Below are 26,052 nucleotides of genomic sequence, written 5' to 3' on the forward strand. Positions count from 1 at the left end.
AGGCCTGCCATCATCCTCTGCCGCGGGTGCATGGGAGTCAACATAAAAGGTGGTGGTGTTTTTTTCTGTTTAGCCGTAGTTTTACCTACCCTTTGAGAAGAAGGGAGAATTTGTCAGCAGTATCTTTTGCTGAATATTAGGCTAAATTTGGAGGGAAAATGCAAATAAAAAAGCCTTGCCCTTGAGACTGTTAGAATCTGTGAAGGAGATGTGATAAATGAAGAGCACAGAACACGGCAGACCATCAGATGTCCGTCAGTAGAGGCCGCACAGGGCTGGGGTCCCAGGGAAGCGCGGGGACACTCGGGCTCCTGAGAGCCCAGGGGCTCCTGGGGCAACGGGAACCGGATCTGAGACAGATCCAGCAGCCTCCCCCACCCTCCCCGTACCTGAAGCTGTGATGAGGAAGTCGAATGAGACATTCCCCCCAAAGAGGCAGTGTGCCGTCAGAGGCCATGGCCTGGCCGCTGCTTGTCTGACTGAAGTGAGTCTCCCTGTGACGCGTCGAGCTTGTGCTGTGTGGTCTGCACTGTGAAGACAGTGTTGGGTGTAGGGACAGAGACTGCGGGCCCTGCAGACCAGTTGCAGTCCGGCCATTCACAGGAAGTGTTGCTTCTTCACGTCAATAGGGAGTAAACTCACGGACCCAGTGAACACCACCGCGGATTCTCTGGCCAGTGTCTTGGACTCCCAGGGTTCAGGAAGCAGGGTGTGAGCATGTCTCTGCATTTATTCCCAGCTGTTCTTATCCTTTTTAATGGCGCACTTGATAGCCCACACCCCAGCGGTGTCCTCTACTGTGGCTGTGTCACCCGTGGTTTTGTGGGGGGGTGTTTATTGTCTTTTAAGCAAATGCAGAAATCCCTATTTCTGACTTCATTTTCTCATCACAGCACTTGTCACACTGGCTTCATGTGCTTTGGGAACTTTACTAAAAACAACTGAGTCTCGAAACTAACTCATGTTTATTTTAAAGTTTATGTGTGACATTATACATGCATGTATAAATAAATATATGTATATTTTTGCCTCATGGGAATGAAAATGTGTGTCACAGACTGTGTGTGTGAAGTTTTCTTTGGCGGCCCGCAGTTACAGGGCTGTGCAGACGCTGAGCTCTCTTTGTTGCTTGTGTGCTGACTAATCAAAGAACTGATTTTTTCCCTTTTACATGTTTAGAATTGGAAGATTACTTTTCAAGTAAGCTACAACATAATTCAGTGATTTATAGCTGGATTCTTTGTTCATATTTTAATTTTCAAAGATTGGTATATGTTATGCTTTTCTTTCTTGGCCACGCCGTGTGGCATGCAGAACCTTAGTTCCCCGACCAGGGATCAAACTTGTGCCCCCTGCACTGAGTGCAGAGTCTTAACCACTAGACCTCCAGGGAAGTCCCTATGTTATGCTTTTTTAAGAATGTATTAAATGAAACAAACTGAAAGCTCCCTTTTTATATATAAGCAAAATGGAGATTTCTTAAAATATTACAGAAAATCAGTAGCTTGCTTTTGAGTAACACACTGGCATTTTATGTGGTTTAAAACTATTTTGTGGGTTCAATATTGAAATAAATGTTACTTTTGATTACTCTGCATACTTTTAGCTGAAAAGTGAAGTCTGGCTTGTTTACTCTGTCTTTTTTTTTTAGAATAGGGATTTTAAGGCTATCTGAGCTACTTTATAATAATTGTACAGTTTTTCAGAATTTTCATTTCTTTTAAAATATGTGAACACTTCCATTCTTCTTTGATGATACATCTATATTTATAAATATTCTAACTGTTTACACATTTTCCACCACTAGTGTAATCCTCAACTATGCAGAATTTGCTTTTACCTTTCTTCGAGGAATCAGATTTAGAGGAGGCAATCATGTTTTCCCTGATGATTGTACATAAATTTTGACTATTCTGTTACCTTCTTATCCACACAGGATTGTCTCTGGAGGCTGAGAAAACAGGCAGAGGGAGGGTAATATGAAGCATGGCTCAACTCCTCTGTAGGCCCTGACCCCAGAGCTGTTTGCCTTTGCGGCGCAGCCCAGTGTGGACTGATGGCTGAAGATGGGAATAGGCTGCCCCATGGGAATGGCTTGAGTCTTGGGTCTGTGAGAAGGTTCTAGAGCCAGACTCACTGGAGTCTAGATCCTGGCTACTCAGATGTGGCCCAAGGACCAGCAGTATCAGCATCCTCTGGGAGCTGGTTCGAAATGCAGACCTGCAGACCCAGAATGTGCATTTCACCAGGGTCCCCTCGGGTTGCATGACTGCCTTAAACTGCAGGAAGCTCAGGTCCAGATCATTGGTGTCCCAGACGGCTGAGTATCAGAATCACCTTTGGAGCTGGTTAAAAACTACAGAATCCTATTCCCAGCCCCCTGAGAGATTGATTCAATAGGTCTGGGGTGACCCAGCCAGATGTGGAACTGCTGGTCTGAAATGGATCACTCCTGGCTGGTGAGGGCCCTTTGAGAGAAAGGGTGAATCACCTTCTGAGTGTGCGTTGGGAGGGACCCACGTCTAGCCTGCTGTGAGCTTCCCTTTCTCTGGGCCTCCATCCCTGAGTGGACGTGTCACTCCTGAAGAGCCCTGGAGGCCTGCAGGCCACTGGACCAGCGTGCCAGCCACCATGTGCAGCTCACCTAATGGGAACACAGATTTACAGGCACTCCAGCTACCCAGCCTCCATCCCCTTCTCTTCTAGTTCCTATGGAAACAGATTGCAGGGAAACTGGGCACAGTGCTATCTTTACTCTGTTTTGGGGATCTGAGGTCTGTTTGTTACCATGGGAACCAGAAGGGAAAGGGATGATAGTGGAATAGCTAGACTGCTTTTCAGTCTCAACAGCAGCCTCGTCCTCACACACAACCCTCTTCTGCCCAAGTGTACCTCTGGGCTCAGGGCCTATGTGGTTGAGTGTGGCTGGGACTCACCCGGGGACGGTGGGTCAGGGAGGGGAAAGACAGGGCTCATAGAACACCCTTGAAGGTGCCAGTCGCTTCATTTTCTCCTAGGCCACCATTTCTAGGTGTTGGTTTAAGTTACTGAAGTGTCACCCTTAGCTATTATTTCTTGTATGGTTCTGTTGAACTTAACAACATGTTTTTATTCAGAGGAAGTGAAGAAATGAGTCATTTCAATAGTGGTGATTTCTCTGATGTGTGGAATCCCTACGGTTGGTGGATGAGCTGTGAATGTTGCCTGGCTCGTGTGTTGGGGTGGAGATGAGGGCCTCGTGGGGTGAACAGCAGGGCCAAGTCAGATGGAAGTCTTGACCTGTGGTAAGGAAAAAGAAGCGTACCTGATGGCGACCTATTTAAATAATTGTTTGAAGATGAGAATGTTAAATTTCAGTCTAGCACGCCCTAGATTTTAACTCTGAGTGGTCGTCCATGGAGTGGCATTCAGTGGACCCCACCCGCTTACAGCCCAGTCGAATGACCACACCATCTACACGGCTCCCAAGGGTCTGACATCCAGGGCAGTGTTGCCCCTGCCCTTCTTCCCTGCTCCCCTTTCCTCCCTTTGCTGTGTTTTGAGGGCCTGTTGGGTGTTCTGAGGCTGTGTCCATGCTGTTGTGTATTTTCTCAGCACCACTGCCTTACAGCTACATTAATGTCCCACTTGACAGATGAGGAGACTGAGGCTCAGATAGGCTGTGTAGCCTGCCCGGGTAGGGTGGCAGGCTGCTCAGCAGAATGGTCATTCTGAGCCCCGTCTGTTTGACCCCAAAGCTGTGCTTGCTTCTCTGAGCACAGCACCTCTGTGGAGTGAGCAGCTGTGTCAGAGTTTGTCAGCCCCGACCCTCATTCTCTCTCTATCGTGGCCTCTGACCCCAGCCCAAATAAACAGGCAGCTCCTTGCTCTTTGACATTAGTCTTGTGTATTTACTTACGGTTATTTTCCTATTTCAAATGTATTTATCAATGGATTCAGTTTTTCAGTCAAAACAGGCAAAATTTAGTTTTGATGATTGCATGTTTCCTCTAGGGACATTAGGGGGAACACTGGCTTAGAGAGAGTGTTTGGGTTAAAAGCAGTAATAGCTTGCCCTTCTGTGAGGAGCACGATCACATCCTCCTCCTCACTGTTAGAGGGCACAGTGGGGGCCAGGGGAACGGGAGGTGCTGCTGTGATTGTGGTGAGGCCTCCTGTTGCCCCCCCCCACCTCCACCCCACCACTGCCAGAGGCTCCTGAGGGCCCACTGCAGAGCAGGAGGGAATGGGTCACTTCCTACTCATTGGCTCCAGAGGGGAAGGGAATAAATAAGGGCTGGTTTTAGAGGGAAAGGAAGAACTGAAAGAAGATGCTCTTTTCAATGGGAAGAAAGTTGCCGGTCATGCTGACGGGGCCGCAGAGTACTTAGTCCTGCAACACCATCAGACACTGGCCAAGTATGGGGAGTGATGAGAACAGGAGCAGTGATGTCAGGCTCCAAACTTTGTGCTTAAAATTTCCTCCTGCAAGGGCTTCCCTGCTGGCGCAGTGGTTGAGAGTCCGCCTGCCGATGCAGGGGACACAGGTTCATGCCCCGGTCCGGGAAGATCCCACATGCCGCGGAGCGGCTGGGCCCGTGGGCCATGGCCGCTGAGCCTGTGCGTCCGGAGCCTGTGCTCCGCAACGGGAGAGGCTGCAACAATGAGAGGCCCGCGTACCGCAAGAAAAAAAAAAAAAAATTTCCTCCTGCTGCCCAGAGCCCTGTGGTTTTCTTGGGTGGTTTCATAGGAACTCTCTTGTCCAGATCTGATGGTGGACACGTTAAACAAACAGCTTCACTCAGTGTCAGGAACACTGACATGGGCTTGGTGCACTGTTCAGGGTGGGGTGGTTTCTGTAGCGGTGGTACGTGCTCTGAAGCTGCGGAAACTCAGCGGACTGCAAACACACAGGCCTAGGTGCTGCGGGGCACCGTGTCAGGAGGGCCAGTCCTGTGTTACAGGAGGTACGTCTCCCCCACTGGGGACGCTTGGTGGGACACATGGTACCTGCGGTGGTGGCTCCCTCATGAATAACACCTGTTTGCTTCTGCTGTGACAAGCACACGCGTGGGCCTTTGTTACCAAGGCAGCGGAAACTGGTCTGATGAGCCCTGTCTGCTTGGCTGGAGGCCTCCAGACACACGGGGTTGGGTTGTGTAGTCCCATTACTCAAATACCACTCAAGCTCTCCCCTGAATTCTCTGCCCCTTCAGCAGCTGCTCTTCAGGACAGGTGCACTGTCATGGCCCTGCCCCATCCAGCCTTCCAGGAGGCCGGGAAACTCTCTCAGTGTTTCCCTAACGGCTGTGGAGTTGGGCACCGCTCGTCTGTGGCTTAGTGTGCTGGGGCCTTTCCCAGAGTGGGAGCTCGCTCTTGTGCTCCACTGCCACCCAGAGCCCCTGTGTCACACTCTCGGGCCAGCTGCTGCAGTGACATCAGCTCCAGGGGCCAACCTCAGACTGTACCATTTTGTGTTGTATCCTTGGACGTCTGCTGAAATATGTCCTTGGGCTTCTGTGATCAGACTGAGTTGTTCCACCAGTGCTGACTGGGCTAAATGAGTTCTGCTTCCAGAATTTGGCGTGGCTTCCGTGGTGGCTTTCTGGGTTGAATTCCACGTCGTCTTGGGAGGCTGGTCCAGAGATGATCTTTGAGTTCTCTGTGAACCTGTGGTCTGTCTGGGGCAGTCACAGGGTCTTCCTCCTCCTCGGATGGTGGATACGTGGCGTGTGCTGCTGCTTCTGCTTCCCTTAAACGAAAGAGGCAGCGGGGTGGTTAAGTGGAAGGAAGTGCAGGTCCTGAGAGGGTGCACGTAGGTCCGCGTCCATGAGCTCTCTGCCCACCTCCTCTCTGCAGAGCTAAGCGGGCTCCTCCTCGGTTTCGTTGTCTCTCTGCCAGGGCACCGGTCACTAAGCAGCCCTGTGTGTGTGACCTTCAGTGCACCTGTGTTAAATTGGCCTCTGGTCGGAGCCTCATGGGCCCCAGTGTGGGCAAGTGCCTATCAGGGCTCACAGCACGCATCTCCCTTCTCCCATGTCTGTCCCAGACCATGTGGACCTTTCTTTGGAAACATCTAAGAAGAATATTATTGGAGTGTTCAGTCCACTACCACCCACCTCAAACAGGTTATTGAATTGTAATATAATGTGGAAAGTTTTCTTTTTCCTAGAGAAATATATTTTTCAGAAAATGAATATGAGCATACAAGGCAAAGCTACTTGATGAACGTTTAGGTATCCACTGTGTGATTAGAAAGCAGATGTGGAGCTGGTCTGGGGCTTCGTGCACAAGGGACACTTAGGAAACGTTTGCTAACACGAGTGCTTGGCATTGTGCAGATGGTTCGTTTCTGTAGGAGCACCGGCTGTTTCATTGTTGGTCATTATATTAGCTTTTCAGGTGCCAGTGGCCCTGTTCCAACACTTCCTGTCATGCAGAGGGCACTTGGTGAGATGTCCTCTCTGTGCAGAATTTCATTCTTGAGGCCTTGGGAAAGCTTCAGAAATATACGTAAAAGGACTTAAAAAGTCAGCACTTTACAAAGGTACAAACCAAACAGGGTGAAGGACAGAAGAAAGGCAGATTGGACCCTGCTTGGTTATTTTCTAGTAAGGAGATGTAAAACCTGGGTCAACTTTATTTATTACCATCTATTGCTGTTTTTAAAATTTGATATTTCAATATGTAAACATTTAGAAAAATTGAATATCGAGACTCTTTTTCCTTTTAAAGACGAGTTTCTTTTTTGTCATTTGTTTAACTAAATAATAATAACAAAAGGTTATTCTACCACATTTCATACCAAATACCTCACCTACACATTTTCTTTACTTTTGTATCCTTTCCCTTTTCTTCCTTTTATTAACTTTAGCTGACGTAGGGTGTTTGTGAGCTTTGTGAGCTTAGATTTTTATCTGTCAAGAACTTAAAAAATATCAAGACAAATCATGTGAGGAAATACGAGGTCGAACGCTCTGTCGTGTCCGGCTGGGTGAGATGGAGCTGGAGGAGGGAGGGTGGGCCATGCTCTCCAACCCTGCATCAGGCATCTGCCCAGGTGCACTGTTCTTTAACATTGATTGGAGACCAGTGTTTTGTACATGGCCCCTCATTAAATGCACAACAAATCTATGAGTGTCATTGTTGCTTCCACTCTACAGATGAGGAAGTTGAGGCTCAGAATTAAGTAACTGCCAGAGTTGCATGTGGCCTAGAATGAGGTGCACCCAAGGCGGTCTGCCTCAGAGTCTGGCCTTTTGTCCTCTGGCCTGTTTGCATAGAAAGCTCTCCTTCCAGTGTGTTTTAAGTGGTGGAGGGTTGGCCTTGCCTGTGCTCCAGACGCCCAGCCTGACCCTCCCACAAGGAGCACCCTCCCGGTGTATATGCCCTGTGGCCAGCAGCCTCCTTGGTCGCAGGCCCTTGGTGCTTCGTGCAGCTGAGGCAGGGCAGAGAGAGTAGAGTGACAAGGGGGTGACCCAGCTGAAGCTCAGATGTGATTCAGTGCAATATAACCAGCATTTATTGGGTACCTGCTGTATGCTAGTCCCCATGGACAGTGCTGTGGATGCAAAGATTAGCAAGAAAAGGTTTCCGTTAGAAATACCTCCATAGACAGAGATAGGAGAGTGCAGGCACCTCAAATAGTGCCGTGCTAGAGTAGTGACCCCACAAGCAGCTGAATGAGAAGATGCAGCTTGTGTGGTATTCTTTAGGCCAGAGAGCAGGAAGGAGGTCACGGGCAAGGCACCGGGGTGCAGGCGCTGGCCCAGCAGCCCTGATGGGTGACGGGGGTGCCAGGAACATGTGCAGGGAGGGTAGAACTGTGGGCCCATGTTCCCTTCTGCTCTCAGCCCCCTTTCCTTGCTGTTCATACTCGTTACCCCTGCAGGACCCCCTTTTCTTGGCCTGCCATGCCCATTGTAAGCTGGTTTTATCTGAAGAAAATTGGGGTGGAGGAGAGTGCTAAGTGCTAAGCAGAGCCGGCCTGTGTCCCTCACACCAGGCTGGGAGGAGTGACCTCTGCTCAGCTGGCATCCACTGTCGAGGTGACTGTGACGTGCTCAGACTAGGTCAGGGGACCTCCGGTCAGTGCACGTCCGCCCAAGGACTCTGACTCTGCCCCTGCCCCAAGGCCCTGGCCCTTCTGCGCCTTCTCTTTGGGGTGTATTGGTGTCATGGGCATGGCCCGATCTGGGCCTGGGAAAGTGGGTATCGTTTCAGGATCCCCTGAGCCCCACAGGCAGGGGTCCATGTGTGCCCTGTGCCCTTTCTCAGCTTCTTCCTTTGACCAGTTTGCGTCTACGGGAGAGCCTGGAGCTTGGGCCCAGACTGACACCTGGTTCTGGTCCAGCTTTGCCCTCATCCTACAGTGTATTCCCTCTCCTCCCTGGGCCACCGTCTCCTCCTCCATGAAATGAACGGCGACCCCATGGGCCCCCCCCCCCCCCCAGCCCATAGGTAGTGTGAGGAGGTAGTGGTACCTGTACTGATTATTAGGGGCAGTTTTCCTACTTAATTATCTGGGGGAAATGTTCTCCAGCTTGGTTTGAGTAGAGCTCAGACTGTAGATTCTTCAGGTTTTATCAAGTGTCAGATTTTCGAGGTGACATTTTAAAGGATGGTCTAATAGAATTGCTACCTTCCCTGTTTGCATCTTGTGTGCATATTTGAAGAGGGTTTTAGATTTTGTACTTGCTTCCTGAAGTGGTGACCTGAGTACCTGGAGCCCATTGAGCTGCCCAGGGCTCGATGGCTTTGAGGTTGTGTTATAAAAGCTGCAATTGTCATACACCCCAAATCACAGAAATTAAGAGCAGTGAGAAGGATCTGTACTGCTGTGCAGATGGCCCTTTGTCTGAGTTGTTCACAGACTTGGTTTCTGTGCAGATTTTCTGTGCTGGTTCACAGAGTCCTTTTCATGCACATCTGTCCTGTCTCCCTTGATTGGAGACATGAGCACTGGGGCCTGCTCAGATCAGAAGGGACCTCGAGCTCTCACCCCTCATGGTGCATGAGGATGTGGTAGCCTGGCTGAGCCTGGCCCAGGGCAGGGCAGAGCCAGTGGCTGCCATGAGGAATACCTAGACTGACCGGCACTTCCCAGGTCTGTGTGTCTACCCACAGGGCGGAGGGCTCCAAGCTCGGGCAGAAGCAGACCCTCAGGTTTCTTGTCCCACTTTTCCTCACCTCTGTCTCGCTCAGAATCCATTGCCACTTTGACCTTAGGTGAACAAGGCAGTAGTTGAGTTTTTTCCAGTAAGCAGTGTGGCACACTCTCAACCTATTTCTGTTTTCTGAGTTTTGCAACAGTGTCATGGTTTGTCGGGGTTGGGACCATCCCTTCACCTCTCCATGCTCCTTCTTCCGAGGGTGGAGCAGCGCCCGTCCTCAGACAGGTGGGACCTCTGCGGCCTGGAGCCTGCGGCTGCTCGGTCTGGCCATCACCCAGGTGGCTGTCACCTAGGTAACCAATGTACCAGCGAGGCAGTCTGTCCATGGTGCGAGGAAATCAGAAATGAAACTGCGGTATTGATTTTTTTTTTTTTTTTGCGGTACGCCGGCCTCTCACTGTTGTGGCCTCTCCCGTTGCGGAGCACAGGCTCCGGACGTGCAGGCTCAGCAGCCATGGCTCATGGGCCCAGCCGCTCCGCAGCATGTGGGATCTTCCCGGACCGGGACACGAACCCGTGTCCCCTGCATCGGCAGGCGGACTCTCAACCACTGCGCCACCAGGGAAGCCTACGGTATTGATTCTTTATGCACTACACTTATACTAGTGTTACTAGATTTTGAGAAAAGGTTGTTTGACTTCTCTGTTGAGTTGACCTCTGTGCCCAGCGTGTGACCCTATGTTTCCTGAATCGCAAGTCTTTCCGCACTGAACTTTCATGATAGGTGTCATCTGTGGAATGCAGTTCTTTTCACTCCCCAGTGATTCTAGAGAAGCTGTGTGTCGTATGAGTTTTTGTGAACAAGTGGTAAAGCAAACGTATTCCTATACAACTTATTTGGTTAGGTTTCGTGGGCGTTCATGTTTTTAAGAACGTCCCTTGTTGTGGGGGTGTTTTTCCCTTTTGTGTGGTCTATTTTCTTAGTAACTGTTGCTCCATTATGGGAGGGACTTAACGACATGTTTCAAGTGCAATATTGAATTAATTTATTTCCTGGTTAGTCCTGCCCATCTTCCCAGTGTAAGTAGAACATGTGTGTGTGCGTGTGTGTGTGTCCATATGTCCATGACAGGATGGTGGTAGTGTGCTTGCTGTAGAGGGGCTCTTGAATGGGTTCAGGGTTACTCTGTGACCTTGCATCCTGGGTAAGTTGCCTCTTTCTCTCTTCATTTTTCCTCTTTTCCCCCCTAGATTTTCCTGATTTGAGCATTACCAGCGTTAAGGCACTTCGGTTTAGGAAACTACCTGAGATTCAGAAGTAGCATGGGAATAACAGTGGCTGGAGGGGCAAAAGACCAGGTGTTAGTCCCAGTTCCTGAGCGCTAGTTTGGGACTAAGTCATGTAACCTCTGTGGGGCTAGAGTTTTCTCTGTGGCTTGAGAGGATTTAGAGCAGTGACCTCCATGGTCCTGTGCTGGGTACTTTGCTGTGAAGTGTGAGTGCAGGGGAGTCACTGCTCGTTATCCTTGTCTCACCTTGACTAGTGGGGTGGTAGCAAAAGCCTTGCCAGTTCAGAGGCTCAGAGCCAGAGGTGTGAACAGCCTCTCAGCCCAGGGATGGCATCCATCAGCATGGCTCGGGGCAGTGGGTTGGTTTGCAGGGTCTGCCGAGCCTCTCTGTGCGCCTCGTCCAAACACCAGCAGCCTTGGTCCACCCATCCATCGTTCAGTAGACTCGTCCTACTGACGTCCACTGGGCACCAGGCAACGCCTTAGGTGCTCAAGGGAAACGTCCCCGTGGGGCTTACAGCTCAGCGGAGAGATGGTGCTGAGCGATCAGCACCCCTGCATGCAGCCACAGCTGCGGCCAGGGCCAGCGAGCCAGGTTACCGGGCTCTGCATTTAGTCCCAGGGGTGGGCGAGGTGCCACCTCTGAGACTAGAAGGTAAGCAGGGCCCTCGAGGGTGGGAGGCAGGCAGGACAGCGATGTGTTCAGCTTCTGCGCCTTTTTCCTGACTCTTGGTTGGCTGCCGAGCTGTGAAAGCCGACATGTGGTACCTCTGCCAACTCTAGGTCCCAATTACCCACCTGTTCTCCAGCCTGCTGGATCATCTGTACTTTCCTCCTGAGCATGGCTGCCTGGCCCCGTTCCCTTTGGTCAGTCCCTCGCTGAACAAAACAGACTCCAGGTTCTGGGGACCCGCTCCTCTTTTTTGTGTGTTTCTAGAAAGGGTATCTTATCTGTGTTGTTAGTGGTGAGAAAAAAACATTTTATGGCAGTTACAGGTTCACTTTCACTTGAAAATTGCATATTAAGGAGACTCCAAATGTATGTAGGAATATGCACGTCATCAGTTAATGAAGATAATTAAAATAAATTTTGGCCCTTCAGCCTGTATTGGGAACCACACATGTCATGCTCTAAACATCCAGGCCAGGACCATGCCCAAGACCTCAGGGGGAGCTGTTACACACCTGTCGTCTTCCCTCTCTTTTAGAAGTAAAGTTAAGTATTGGTGAGTGTGACAGAGACAGTAAGAGAAAAAAAAGAAGAGTTTGTTGTTTCTTCTATTTCTATCCACATCAGCCTCAATCTTTCCCATAGCCTTTTGAAATGTATAGCTTGGTTTTTTAAAAAATTGTGGGAGCATGCCTTTTGCAATGAAACAAGATAATTAAGCAAAACCCCTCAATAAAACAACAAAAACATCACCACACTTTAGTTTGTCTTTGAGTTCAGGAAAAGAGAACAAATACAGTCTAGTATTTCTGTGCGTTGAAAGCATCATAGAAAGAGTAAAGAGAATCAAGGTTTTAGGGCAGGTGGGCTTTTATTTTTAACTGGCAATTCCATTCCCTAAAGTAGATAACTACAGTGCACATGGTCCTTTACTCTGGATGTTGGTGTAGGACTTTGGGACATTGATAACTGTACTGGTCATTTGATACAGAATGTTTAAATTCAGAGAACAAACATTTTTTCACATTTTCAAGCACTTCAGAACCACCATTTACATAAATGATTTTTAATTAAATTTTTTACCTATTCATTAAACTTGAGGACTCCTACTGGGCTGCACTTTATTAACTGAGATTGTTACTGCAAGTACGTGAAGGCAATGCAGTTGAATTTCTTTCTTAATGTAATTAAGGTGCTTCCTTAATCCAGTAGGGCTTCCTTCCAATTAGTCTGTATTAGTGATGTTTTACTTTATTACCTTATGTTTACAGCAAGAGGGCTTTAACAGAGGGTTCCTTTCTGTTATGTGCTGTTTTCTTAAATTTTTTTCTTTTCTCTAGTTTGATGGTGAAAAAGAGGAATAAAGTTACATTTTTTAAAAATTAGCTATAAATTGTTTAGGATGAAGTGATAATAATGGAAAAGGTTCCTTTTCTCTAATACCAGAGATTCATATTTGGGATTCTATTTTAAAAGTCTGGTCCTATGTAGAGAATGGACTTGAGGACACAGGGAGGGGGAAGGGTAAGCTGGGACAAAGTGAGAGAGTGGCATGGACATGTGTACACTACCAAATGTAAAACAGATAGATAGTGGAAAGCAGCCACATAGCACAGGGAGATCAGCTCGGTGCTTTGTGACCACCTAGAGGGGTGGGGTAGGGAGGGTGGGAGGGAGACGCAAGAGTGAGGAGATATGGTGATGTATGTATATGTATAGCTGATTCACTTTGTTATACAGCAGAAACTAACACACCATTGTAAAGCAATTATACTCCAATAAAGATGTTAAAAATAAATAAATAAATAAAAATAAAATTGAAAAAAACAAAAGCCTGGTCCTTGGGCTGGTGCAGTGGTTAAGAATCCGTCTGCCAATGCAGGGGACATGGGTTCAATCCCTGGTGCGGGAAGATCCCACATGCCACGGAGCAACTGAGCCTGTGCGCCACAACAACTGAGCCTGTGCTCTAGATCCCACAAGCCACAACTACTGAACCCACGTGCCACAACTACTGAACCCACGTGCCACAACTACTGAAGCCCATGCGCCTAGAGCCCATGCTCCACAACAAGAGAAGCCCCTGCAATGAGAAGCCCGTGCACCACAATGAAGAGTAGCCCCCACTTGCTGCAGCTAGAGAAAGCCCGCGCACAGCAATGAAGACCCAACGCAGCCAAAAAAAAAAAAAAGTCTGGTCCTTTGGACTTCTAACATTCTTGTAGTTAATGTTGCTAGTATAACAACATTAAAATATATGATAAGTATTTGTAAAATGCTTTTATTATTATGGGATATGTAATATATATGGAACAGTTTATATTGATAGATTAAATTTGCTTTTCCTTCCTATTCTTTTAAAAAAATTATCACTGACCTTTTCTTCCCACTTAAGAGTCACTTTAAAAAATATATTTATTTATTTATTTATTTGGCTGCACCGGGTAAGACCGGTTGGGGCATGCAAGATCTTTAGTTGCAGCATGTGGGATCTAGTTCCCTGACCAGGGATCGAACCCGGGCCTCCTGCATTGGGAGCCCGGAGTCTTAGTCACTGGACCACCAGGGAAGTCCCAAGAGTCACTTTGTGAAACAGCTCAACCCAAGTCCTTTCTGGCGTGCTGACAGCAGTGGGCATGAACCTCAGATCCCACTTGTAAGACCTCAGAAAACTGCTTAGGAAATGGATTTCTCCTTCAGGTGTCTGTGGCCTAGGGTAGCCTGGGGAGTACATTTGAATGCGTGTGACCTTTGTAACTGTTCCTAGAATGGCTCAGAGCAGCTGGCCCCATCTTGTTTTGGGTGCAGGAGTCCCCCCGGCCCCCCACCCCTTCTCGGGCAGCAGGAGAAGTGCTACACATGCCCCACTTCCCACACAGTGTGGTCATGGGCACAGCTCTGGGGGCTGCTTCTTTTTCTTTTTTGGCTTCTGTGGGTCTGCTGAGTTTCATGTTCTACTGGTCATCAGGAAAATGATCTCTTTCTTTGTAATTTCAGCAAGGGGAGAGGCGAAGCATAGAGAGCTGCAGATCAGACCCTCCTGAACCCCCCGGAGCAAGTGAGACCCCTGGAGAATGCTGGCTTCCAGGCGGCTGAAGGGGTCCTTCCTCTGAGGTGGGTAGGCCGGTGTCCGTGGGACAGCTTCCTCGCTCCTGGGCCCACCATGGCCTCCACTCTCTGGCTAGACGGCTGATGTGACCGGTGCCCCAAGCGTGCACACTGCTGGACTGGGTGCCGTCCCAGCTACCACCTGCTCTCAGAGGCTGGGAGCAGGGCAGGTTGGTGTCCGATGCTACCAGAAACCAGACAGGCAGAGTGATGGCCTCCTGCAAGCTGAGATGGAGGTGACCTGAGGCCTCCTGGATGTTCCTGGTGACGGGACAGCTGACAAGTTGGAACACAGGCCTGCCGGGGAGCAGTATGCAGGAAGCTGGCTTTCAGGCCACAAATGCTTTCACAGGTGAGAATCTGCCACTTAACTGAAAACTTTATTTCATCTCTTAGTCGATAGGTAATAAGATACCAAACAACTCTATGAAATGAATATATGCCTACATTTAGGAACTGAAGCCCACACAACGTCAAGGGGCTCAGGCTGCCGTGGTGACTGATTTTGGCAAAACTTTGGCATGTTCTCCTTTTCTGTAGAGAGGAATTTGAAAGAGCATCAGACATTTTATGATTCTGCTTTGTTGAGTTGTAGGGCGCACATAGTATCTGGCGAGCCACCGTTCCTTGAAGAAAATCCATCCCTTGCAGAGCGGTGTGTTGGGTTGTCTTTCTGTCCAGAGCTGGGAAGACTTGGAGGGAATAGTTATGGCTGATGAGTAACCTTTCCCTCCGCGTCGTTAGTTTTCTTCCTGAGACTCGTTCGTGTGCAGACGGTAGTGGGGTGGCGACTCTGAGCACTGACCTTCTCCTGTAAAGGACTCGTGGAGAAGCCCCGTGTCACTCTTCCACGTGGATGTTCTCCCCCCAGGTCTGATTTGCTCCCTTCACAGGGAACCACTCAGTCTGGCTGGTGCCCAGAGCCAGGGCTTGAGCCACGGAGCTTTTGAATTTGGATCCTGGTTCTTTGTCTGATTCACTTAACATCCCAGGAAGCCGCTAATGCTTCTGGGCCTCTGCCTCCTTATTTATAGAATGTGGGCCGTGAAGTTGAAGGACCTCGTGGAATCCAGGGAAAACAATTTTATGTAAAAAGAGTTTTGTGTTTTTTTTTTAAAGGAAGGATGATAGGAAAATTACAAGAAGTGCCTGTATTCTCTGGCCCTGTGAGTCCTAAAAGTTGGCAGGTTTTCCAGTCGTGTGTAGCGGGCAGCTTGGGTTGCTGGGGAGAGAGCGTGGGGCTCTTCCTCCCTCCGGCTGGAGCTCTGCTCCTGATAGTCACGTGTTGTTCCTGCTCCCCTGGCTGGTTTGACAGTGAATGTGGTCACGTGCAGCTCTCACAGGAGAATGAGGGCTGGAGGAGCCGGGCATGTGTAACAGGGGACCCCCCTCCTGGGGGCCAGTTGGGGAAGGTCCCCCAGAGTGGTCAGGGCCCAGGAAGACGAGTGAGATGGCTGTTTCAGAAGAGTACGTGGAGCCCAGCTCTCTAGGCCCTCCTCAGCTGGCCAGCCCAACCGGAAACCCCCCCTCCGGTCCTCCCTAGGGGTCGTGCCTCAACTGTCCATCCCAGGAGCTGCAGCCCTGGGACGCAGCTGCCGAGAGAGTTGCCTGTGAGGCCATGGAAGGCAGCTTGTAAAGCAGCTCCAAGAGGAAGAGGGAAGAAGAGAAGGAAGAGAGGGTGGGACAGAAAGAACCTGAGGAGGGGCACGCAGCTCACAGTCCAAAATGTAGACGAGCCTGTCCCCACACTCCTCAGCTGTGTTACTGCCCCCACAGGGGTGAAGAGCGTGCACTGCCTAGCTCCCGAGGCTCCCAGCTCACTGCCGGTTTCTCCTAGGTGGTCAGCTCTTCTGCCCCCTGGGAGGGGAAGCCCCCAGCCCGTCGGGGGGCCTTGGGATAGTAGGCGCTAAAGAATGGAAAGCAAGAATGGTTCAGCCTGGAGAACTGGGGGTAGTTAGGACAGTGCCTGCCCCGTTAGTTCAGGCCCAGGTAAGTGGTTGCAGTTGTGACTGTTCCTGCCCCAGTTGTGGGCCATGCACACTGCCCTCTGTCAGCTCTCCACACACTTGCCCTGAGCCACCCTCTTGGAGCTCCTCCCCAGCTCTTATTTTCTTATCTGCTTTTAACTCATAGTTTTCCCAAGAACTCTGTTTCTTTACAAATTTGGCCTTGTCCCAGCTGTGTCAGCCCACCTGAATAATAATCATACTACTGGCAATAGTGAAACGATAACTGTGGCCGACCTAATGTTCTAGCTGTGTTGCCCCGCCCTTCTTCACCGCAGCTCTGAGGCCGGTGTTCGTGTGCCGGTGTCACTGCGCAGGGGGCACACTCAGAGTAGCCAGGAGTTAGATTGAGCCGGTGGCCTTTCCAAACCTCCTAGTGGTATGTGCGACCCTGGCTGCACACGGGGGTCACCTGGGGAGCCTTACCACTGACTGGGTCTCATTCTCAGAGATGGGAAGCTAACTGGTCTCTGCTCACTTAGTCCTGCTACGTTAGGGCTGCATCCTAACAAGAGCTCAGGTGCTTGGGGCACAGGAAAGTCTGGGAAGCACCGGGAGCATCTTGGGGCAGGTGTCAGAGTTGAGGGGCAGGTTCCAGAGTCAGCTCTTGATAAAAGAAACCGACTTGTCCTTATTCCTTCAACAGGAATGATTGAATTAACTAATCGGCCCACCCTTCAGAAAGATGTCGAGTGCTGACTGTTATTTATCAGAGCTGGGTACACCGGGGCAGTGGTTTTAGCTTCCCAGTGTCTCTAGGAAGTAACAAGTGATAAAAGGAAGGAGACCTAAGTGATGGCCTTCTCTCGGGGTGGGTCCCTGGGGACTCAGCTTACGGATTTGTTCTCTGTCTGCTCTTCGTCATTCTTTGTCCACATAGTTGGTAACAGTTACTTACGGTGGCGTAGGATGAAGGGGCTGAACCTGCATCCCTGCCCCGTGGGCGGGTTGAGCTGTGGTCTCAGATGGAGGTGAGCAGGGGGCTTCCCCTCCCCGCCTGATTTACTGTTCTTATGTTTTTTGACTTTAGTCTTTCTTATCCCAGGGCAACTGAAAACTATCATCTTAGCTTCTGGAATTGAAGATGCTAATGAAAAAAGTCTTGCCTTACGTATCTTAAATGATAAAGGGGTTAAGGCATTTTTCCTTGGCTTAAATCTTGTTTTTGCTAGACAAAAGTCACTATACAGTTAACCATACCTCCACTGAAAAAAATTTATCAGTTTGTATTTTATGTTCTGATTCTCTTGGAAGTAGGGTTGGGAGGGGCTCCAGATTTCTTAGGATGTAAGGAAGGGCTTAGCGGCTGCAGTCTGGCTGGGAGGGAGCCTGGGAGGCCTGTGTGAAGCTATGTTTGCATGGCAAGTCCATGCTTGTTTGGAGCGTGTGAAATTACCTTGAAGGTGGTAGAAGCTGGGAAGTCCCCTCCCCCATGCACTGCTGGCTGCCTGCCCGGCCACGTGGTTAGAAGTCCCCTCTATGTCTTGCTTCCTGTGTGCATGCAGGTGTACCCACATGGATACGTACTGTAAAGTCAGCTTTCTAATTATGATTTTCTTTGGCTAATCCTTGCATACAGGAATTTATACATTGTTTTAAGTTTTCTCAGCACATGTAATTTAGAAATTATTTTAATCACTTAGATACTATTCTTTTTAACAAACTCAAGTTTTTCCTTTTACAAGTAATGCCTGCTCATTGTAAGAAAATTTGGAAAGCACAGAAAAGTTGAATGAAGACAAATACTTGGCCACACACAGTCCTGCCGTATGAAGCTTTCCCATTGTTAACATTCTGGCTTGTGTCCTTTCAGTCTTTCCTGTGCAAGTTTCTTCTTACAGAACTGTGTTCATAATATATATTCAATTTTATAATCTGCTCAATCCCTTTTAACTTTACATTATGAGCATTTTCATTATAAGTTTGATTTTAAATTGTTGCATAATATTCTTTTATGTAAGTGTACTTGAGTTTCAAAATTGTGCTCTTATTGTTGGATATTGCAGTTTTGGACAGCTTTTATCCTTATAAATAATGCTTTGGTGAACACCTTTGTGCAAAAAGCTCTTCTGTATATTGGGCTATTTCCTTTGGATAAACTCCCAGAAAAAGAATTATTGGGTCAAAGATGTGAACTTTATTAAGGTGTGTGATTGAATTTCTGAAGGGATTGGTTGGTCCCAGCTTCTGAGGCTGGCTGAGCTCAGTCCCCAGGTGCCCGTCCACAGCGGCTGCAGCCTGTCCTGAGAGTTACACATGTTGGTGACTCTGTAGCATGCCCCCCCCAGGAGGGTCTCCTGAGTATGGCAAGGCCCAACGACAGTGCTGCTGTTTCATTCAGGCAGGTGACCTGGGGTCTCTGCTTTGGTTCCTCCCACTGAGCTTTGGTTCACGCAGGCAGTGATGTAAGTGGATAGACTCCTGTGACATCAAACCTGCAGCGCCTCTGGGCAGAGAGAAATGGAAATCCTTCCAGCGGGGTACAGCCAGCCCTCTGCTGAAGCGTCCCAGCCGTGGGAGATTTCCTCTGATGTTCACTGTACTCTGGTGAGTGGAAAGCATCCCGCCTGGGTTGTCACCTAAAGCTGATGCGGGTTTGAGACCCTGCTCCTCCCTGCCCCCAGGGCCGCCCTTAGATGCTCAGTTAACCTTCTGAGGCTCTGAATCTTTCCATTCAATGCAGAAAGACATTCAACCTTGGATAACTGGGTAGATGAACCAGATTTCTGCAGAGTTTACAAGTCTTTCTTGTGAAAAGGATAACCAGACCTAGTTGTTAAATAAATTAAGGTTATTTTACTCATAAAGGAGAAAGATGAGAGTGGATATAAGTCTTCAGGCATCTGAAAGAGAGCCATTCTAGGATGCTGCTGACCAGGTTTTCTTAGCCTAATGAGCAGAATGCAAGAAGCACTTGAACTGAGCTGCTGGGATGCCTGTCCGCACCCCCACACAGTGGGATTTTTCTCACACCAGCAGGAGCACGGGACCCTGCTGGTGGCCTGAACAGGTCTGTACTGTTCCAGGCGTGGAGCAGCCCTGAGGGATCCTGACCACCCGCTTCCCATCACCCTGACCTTCAGCTCATTACTCAGCCCTTCAAGGCTGCCGGGTTGGTTATTAGCCCATGCTTTCCAAAGCTGCCTGGAGGATGCTAGTTTTAGGAGATAGAGAGCTGTTTTTCAATAAAAGGGGTTGATGGATTGATGGCCAAATTCTAGAAGAAAAATTGGTTTCTTTACTGTATAACTTTTTTCAGTTCTTTATTAGGAAAGAGACTACAGTATGAAAGTATGAAGGTTCCAAATGGGCAGCCAGTGGGCAATATTTCCCAAGTGACAAGACCTTGAAGGCTTTTTAGAAAGAAAACCATGGAGGGACAGCTCCCCACAGCATGTGCTTCTCTTTGTGTCTGTAGTTCAGGCGACCCTGTCCTGCTGGTGCTGGGCCGTAGGGGGGCTGCTTTTACCCAGGCCCGTTCAGGGAGCTCTTGCCAGACGTGTGTAGGTGCTGCCAATAGGACCCAGGCAGCTTTACTGTCTCCATTCTCCCCTGTCTGAGTTCCGCCTGTATTCTTGAAAGTGCAGCTTTAATTATACCTGCTCTTGCCCCCAAACTTTCCGTGGCTTCTTCTTGCTTCCTAAAGAGTCTAGACTCCTCAGTCTAACCACCCCTTGGGCTTCCCTGGTGGCGCAGTGGTTGAGAGTCCGCCTGCCGATGCAGGGGACATGGGTTCGTGCCCCGGTCCGGGAGGATCCCACATGCCGCAGAGCAGCTGGGCCCGTGAGCTATGGCCGCTGGGCCTGTGCATCCGGAGCCTGTGCTCCGCAACGGGAGAGGCCACAACAATGAGAGGCCCGCGTACTGAAAAAAAAAAAAAAAAAACCCCCAAAACCCTCCAAAACCCAAAACTAACCACCCCATGTTTTGGGATTTCTCGCCTTCTGAGATGGCCTACACTCTGTCTGTGGGGTATGTTTCTCCCAGGGCTGCTCTCACTTTCTAAGATGACTCCATACCCTAGGGCTGCTCTCACCTTTTGAGACAGACCACCTGTCTGTGGAAAGTGTTTCTCTCTAAATAAATCCACTTCTTACCTATCACTTTGCCTCTTGCTGAATTCTTTCTGTGATGAGACATAAAGAACCTGAGCTTCATTAAGTCCTGAGACCAGGTGTATGATCTCAATTAAAAGACAGTGGGTTCAAGTCCCAATCTGGGTTGTGCAGTTTCACTTAGACTCTGTCCTTCTGCCATCTTCCTCTCTGTCTCCAAGGTCTGTCTCAGGTCCATGGAATCTTTTGTGATGTGCATGGGAGAAGCCCAGGTGATCTTCTTCATTGTGGTTTAATAGATGTAAAAAGATAGATGACAATGGCATTCTGTAAAATCTCACATGCTCTGTTTTGAAGGAAGTGAGTTTACTGAGAGATGTCAGAGCACACTGGTGCGTGCCTGGTCTTAGGTCACCCCGTATAGGCTGGCATCTGGTCCTCGGTTACAAACCTGCCCCTTCCTTAATAACGTTGTTTCTTTGTGTAAATAACATAATTTACAGTCCCAAACGCAGCCCTACTGTCTTCCCTGTAAATCATTCACCACTGTTCCCAGGGTTTTCCTGCTGTGACAAGTGTGATTATCTTCTTTTCTAGAGGCATTATGGTATTACGGTAGCCTAATGTCTGAGGAGAGTGTGCATACCCGTTTTAAATAAGGATAGGAAGAAATTGCAATGTTGCCTGAAATTGTATTCATTTTAAGGTTACTTAAATATGTACAACATAAAGATAATTATAAACTCCTTATTTTTATAGCTCTTAAATAGCTATAACATTAAAATAAATATTATAAGGATTACAAGGTCAAAAACATTCAAATTATTATTTAGTCTGACAGATGTTTTTGTTTTGCTGAAACCTTCCATTTTCTAGTTCTTTTTATTTATAACAGTAAATCCTAAAGGGCAACTCTAATCTAGCAACTCCTTGCTAGATTTTAGGATATATACACAAAAGTCAGGGCTTTTTACTATCAGTTAAGTTAATCAGTGTTGGTTTAAGATGAATTCCTTGTCGTTGGATATCCAGGGTCAAAAATGACCTACAAATTTCACTGGGTTCTTGGAAAAATGTTGGCTTTTGTCCATCACATTTCTGAAACTTGGATGTCAAAGTTACCCCTGAAGGGAGCCATTTAGCTTGGGAGAAGTCAGAGACGTGTGCAGAAGGCAAGCGACTGCTTCACCGTGTGGCCTCCTGAATTTTTTTCTTGGGTCCTAGACTCTTGCTTTGTTGGTGCGCAGGTGTTTCTAGAGTCTTCACGTGGACTCTCCCGTGCTTACTGTTGCAGGACGAGCTCCGAGGCCAGAGAGGGCCTGGCTTCCAGCAGGAAGGTCCTGGGTAGTCCTCCCCCCAGTTCCTGCTCTATGACCTTGACAAAGTGGCTGACCTCTCAGAGGTTCACTTTTTACAACAGCCAAGTGGAAATAATAATAAGTACGAAGTAATGTTTTGAGAAGGATTGAATGAAGTGGCATGCAAAGTATCAAACATAGAGCCTGGCATATAGTTGTTGCTCAGTAAATGTTCTTTTTCTCCCCTCACCACCTTCAAGAGGTTAGTTACACATAAAGACCTTAGAAAAACTGGGGGCTCATTGAGCCAATGTTTGGTGGGAGCTCACGCCATACCTGTGGGGGGTTCACGACCGGCGCTCGGACGCCTCTCCCTGAGGTGCCCGCTCTGATGGCATCCTGAGCTATACCGTTACCTGGTGCAGTGCAGTCGTGTCACGTGCTATCCTGGAGCTGGGAGCATGGTCCAGAGGGCTGAGGGGTTTGCTCAGACCCCAGCCTCTGCTCCTGGAAATCTCCAGCGCATGGCTTCCTCTCTCATTCACTTATATTCCATGTGGTAGGGTTTCTGCCTTCACACTCGGGACCCTCGACCTGCCTGTGCTCAGAGATGGCCATTGGAGGATGGTTTCTCCTCCAGAGGCCTTGGGGGCAGTGACCCTATACAGGTGTCACACAGGCTGAGGGTGTCATGTGCCTCGTTGGGCCTAAGATGGGGTCACAGATCTCATCTGCTACTTTTTGGGACACCATATTCAAACGTGAAAACCCAGAAACGGGATGCAGAAATAAACACGTTTACCGTCTGGGTGGATGTTTTGTGGTTCCATTTTAAAATTTGAACCAACAGCAATGAATCTGGTAACAGAGAATAATCACTTTGGTATTATTCTAGAATGTTTCCAGAATAGCGTAAGGAAGGCACCTCTTGGCTCCAGATGCAGGAGGGCAGTGGATGGTCCACACCTGCTGGCAGTGTTTGGGCTCAGGCTCCTTCTGCCAGGAGTAAGACGGAAAACTGTCTAAACTTGTTTTCCTTGCCCTTTTGGAATTATGCTCTCATTGAGCTCAGATGTCATATTTCACAGGGCTGATGAGAGTGAACATTAATTGTCACGCCAGGTGCTTTCACACACGTGGTCTCATTCACCTCCCTTGTGACAGCCCTGGGAGGTGTGCATAGCGACCCAGGTTTATCAATGAGGGAGCAGCACAGCCTGAAGCAGGCCTGCTTGAGGCCACGTGGACCAGCGGCCGCAGCTCTGCCCGCGATGGAGCTGGATCCCGGTGTCTCCCACCTGCTGCCTCAGCTCCCCCGAGACTTGGGTCCTTCAGAATCCAGTGCAGAGTGGGGTGGTGTGGGGAGAGACAGGTGGTGACACCCCACGCTGAGCTCGCTGGTGAAGCACTTGTCAGTGTTGTCTGTGTTCCATCTTGGAAAACACAGCCGCTTTGTGGCTGCCTCCTGATGTGGTCTTGCCAGGCCATGTCCTCCTGCTCCTGCAGTGCTGAGGGGTGGGAGCAAGTGTGGACCAGGGTGGTGGTGACTGCCCAGCCTGTGAACGTGCTTAGTCCACAGGGTGGTATATTCCTGAAAGTGGTGAAAATGGTACATTTTGTATTATGCATATCTTGCTACAATAAAAACAAAAAGTTATGAAAAAAGAATCAGTTCTGGCTAGTGCTGCCCCTGTCCTGGTGACTGAGGTGCTGGGACCCATAGGCAGACGGGGTGAGGGGCTTAGGTATGGATGCATTTGACGGGCAGCTTTGTCTCTCTTAAATCCATCCAAAGTGGCTGATGGCCCCACAAAGGAGCGACTCTCCTCTGGCTCTGAGTATTGAGGAGTAGTGTCTCTCCTCTGGGCTCTCCTGGCCTGTCTTCACTCTGCCTCGTCAGCAACAGCCATGTGTGAAGATGGCTTTCTCAGAAATAAAGGTTTCTAGTCAGTGAAGCATTTGTAACTGGGAGGTCAACTCTCAGCAACGAGATACGGTGGGAGTGGTGCTGACCCACCATCGCAGCATCCTGGCCCCAGACCAGCTGTGGCGGTGAGAGTGGGGTCCACCCCTGTACCTCAGGGGTTTGTCAAAGTTCCCAGCAGAATGCCTTGCGTAAGCACATGTGTGTGCAAGTAAATGTTAGTTGGAATTAAAGTTTGTTTTTTTTTTAACGTTAAGAATTATAAGCCAGGGCTTCCCTGGTGGCGCAGTGGTTGAGGGTCTGCCTGCCGATGCAGGGGACACGGGTTCATGCCCCGGTCCGGGAAGATCCCACATGCCGCGGAGCGGCTGGACCCGTGAGCCATGGCCGCTGAGCCTGCGCATCCGGAGCCTGTGCTCTGCAACGGCAGAGGCCACAACAGTGAGAGGCCGGCGTACAGCAAAAAAAAAAAAAAAAGAATTATAAGCCAAACTATCCACTAGGTAAGTATGATGTTCCACTTTGACTGAACTGCTGAATTGGGTGCCTGGTCATGAGTAAGGGGAGAGGCAGCCGAGTGGAAGTGCCAAGGAGTTCATCACGAACCACAGAAACTGCTCAGTTTGTTTTTGCTTCATCAGCAGAGGCCTTGGTCTTGCTTCAGTGGCTAGTGCCACTGTTTGCTTGTTGCCGGCCTCTGTTGATCAGCTGTGCTTGGCCAGAGACGGAGGAGCAGTGAGGAGAGAGAACCAGCACAGTGGACAGAACAACTGCAACCTGAAGCAGAAGGTTCCGGGTGCGAGGCAATGCCCTGATGCGGCTCTGCGGGCTCCTGGGGGCTCAGGGAGGAGGAGGGGAGCCCGGAGCCCTGAGAGGGAGATGCAGGCAGGAGCAGGGCAGGCACGTGGAGGCGGGCTCGGGGTTCATTCAGAGACGAGTGAAGAGCCTTTGAAGATGTCAGGTGCAGTGACTGTCTCAGAGCTGCCGTGGCAGCCACATCCCCAGAGGGCACAGGGGTGGAGCCCGGGCAGGAGGGAGGAGTTGCTGCTCAGCTCGGGGGCATGTTTCTGTTCCCATTCACCTCTCCTCCACGTTCCTAGGCAAGGCTCAAAGCTGTGTCTCTCCATCTCAAAGGCACACACTTCTGAGTGTAAAGAACCTGTTTTCCCTCTTGCTCAGAGCCAGAGCATGACTAAGATTGGTGAAGATCTGTCAGCATTCAGAGAGTGGTCAGGATGAAAAACAGTTAAGATACGTACATCATAAATATAATTTTCACCCCGAAGTAGAATAACCTGCAAATAATAAGTTGTATAAGTTTAGCTAATAGAATGGAACGCATTGTCTTAAAAGCACCTTTTATCTGGTTGTTCAGGTGGCTGTGAGATGGCGGACAACTCTGGGCGCTTCACTCAGCTCAGTGTTTTGGAAGAAGGAAGTGGGACGGTCAAAACCAAGTTGGAATTAATGTTCCTTTTTTTTTTTTTTTCCTGCGGTACGCAGGCCTCTTACTGCTGTAGTCTCTCCCGTTGCGGAGCACAGGCTCTGGACACGCAGGCTCAGCGGCCATGGGTCACGGGCCCAGCCGCTCCGCGGCACGTGGGATCCTCCCGGACCGGGGCACGAACCCGTGTCCCCTGCATTGGCAGGCGGACTCCCAACCACTGCGCCACCAGGGAAGCCCAATGTTCCTATTTTTTATTGGTAGACTTTGTGTATCTTCCTTAAAAAGACAATTGCTCAACGAAGTTATCAAAATATTAGAGGCTCTCGGTGGAGAGAGGACTTTCATATTGAAGAGTATGTGTGTGGCCTCAGCTCATCCACGTTAAACGCCACTGGGAACGGTGGCTGCACGTAGGTAGCCTGGTGAGGAGGGGTGACCAGGCTCCCCTCTGCTGCAGGGGTGTGCAGGTGTGTAGGGTGTGAGAGAGGTTGAAGAGGGAGACTGCTCCCGTCCCCATCACCCTGTCCAGGCTGCGAGGCTTAGCTGGTAGGGTCAGCTGCACAGCATCAGGGCATCAGGGAACAGAGTTAAAGGTAGGCCTTGACCTAGTGAGGGAGTGGGTGGGGTAGGGGGATCCCGGGAGGAGCAGAGTTTGCAGGGAGGTAGGCTGTGAGCAGGGCCAGACCTTGCTGGCGCTGGGAAGAAGGGGCGTGAGCGAGAGACGACCAACTCTGGGGCAGGCGCTCATGCGCAGAGACTGCCTGGAGACGGCTACGAGGGAGAGGACGTGCCAAGGCTGGGGCGAGATGTCCAGCTGAGCTGCCTGGAGGACAGATGGGGGTCTCCTGAGCCAGGTGGGACGGGGAGGACAAAGTGTGGCAGGGACGCCTCGTATAGTCACGGTTGAATTGAGTCGAGGTACTTCGGGACATGTTGGTGGAAACGTTGGGTGTGTGGTGGGGTGTGAACCTGCCTGTCCAGTTGTTATCAAGGCCGGGCGTGGGGTTTGGGATGGGCAGTGTGTGGCTGAGCACTGTGTGCACCGCAGAGGCCTGCTCCTCCCCCCACCCCCCACCGCCTCGATGTCTCCCGCAGGTGAGCCTGGGGCTGCCCTCCAGCCGATGCCCATGCTGACCAGCCAGCCGTTCTCGCAGAGGTGAGGC

General features: G+C 49.7%; 1 protein-coding gene across 1 annotated transcript in view; it reads left to right on the forward strand.

The window, feature by feature from the left end:
- The window catches only part of LDLRAD4 (low density lipoprotein receptor class A domain containing 4), a 266,783-nt gene that overhangs the window by 96,235 nt on the left and 144,496 nt on the right, over positions 1 to 26,052 (forward strand). Inside the window, 1 exon segment of the mRNA XM_079943555.1 lies at positions 14,049 to 14,511. Coding sequence (XP_079799681.1) covers positions 14,415 to 14,511 — 97 coding nt within the window. The 5' untranslated portion in view covers positions 14,049 to 14,414.

The sequence above is a fragment of the Stenella coeruleoalba genome (genome assembly GCF_951394435.1).
Source record: "Stenella coeruleoalba genome assembly, chromosome: 14".
In the NCBI taxonomy this organism is placed as follows: domain Eukaryota; kingdom Metazoa; phylum Chordata; class Mammalia; order Artiodactyla; family Delphinidae; genus Stenella; species Stenella coeruleoalba.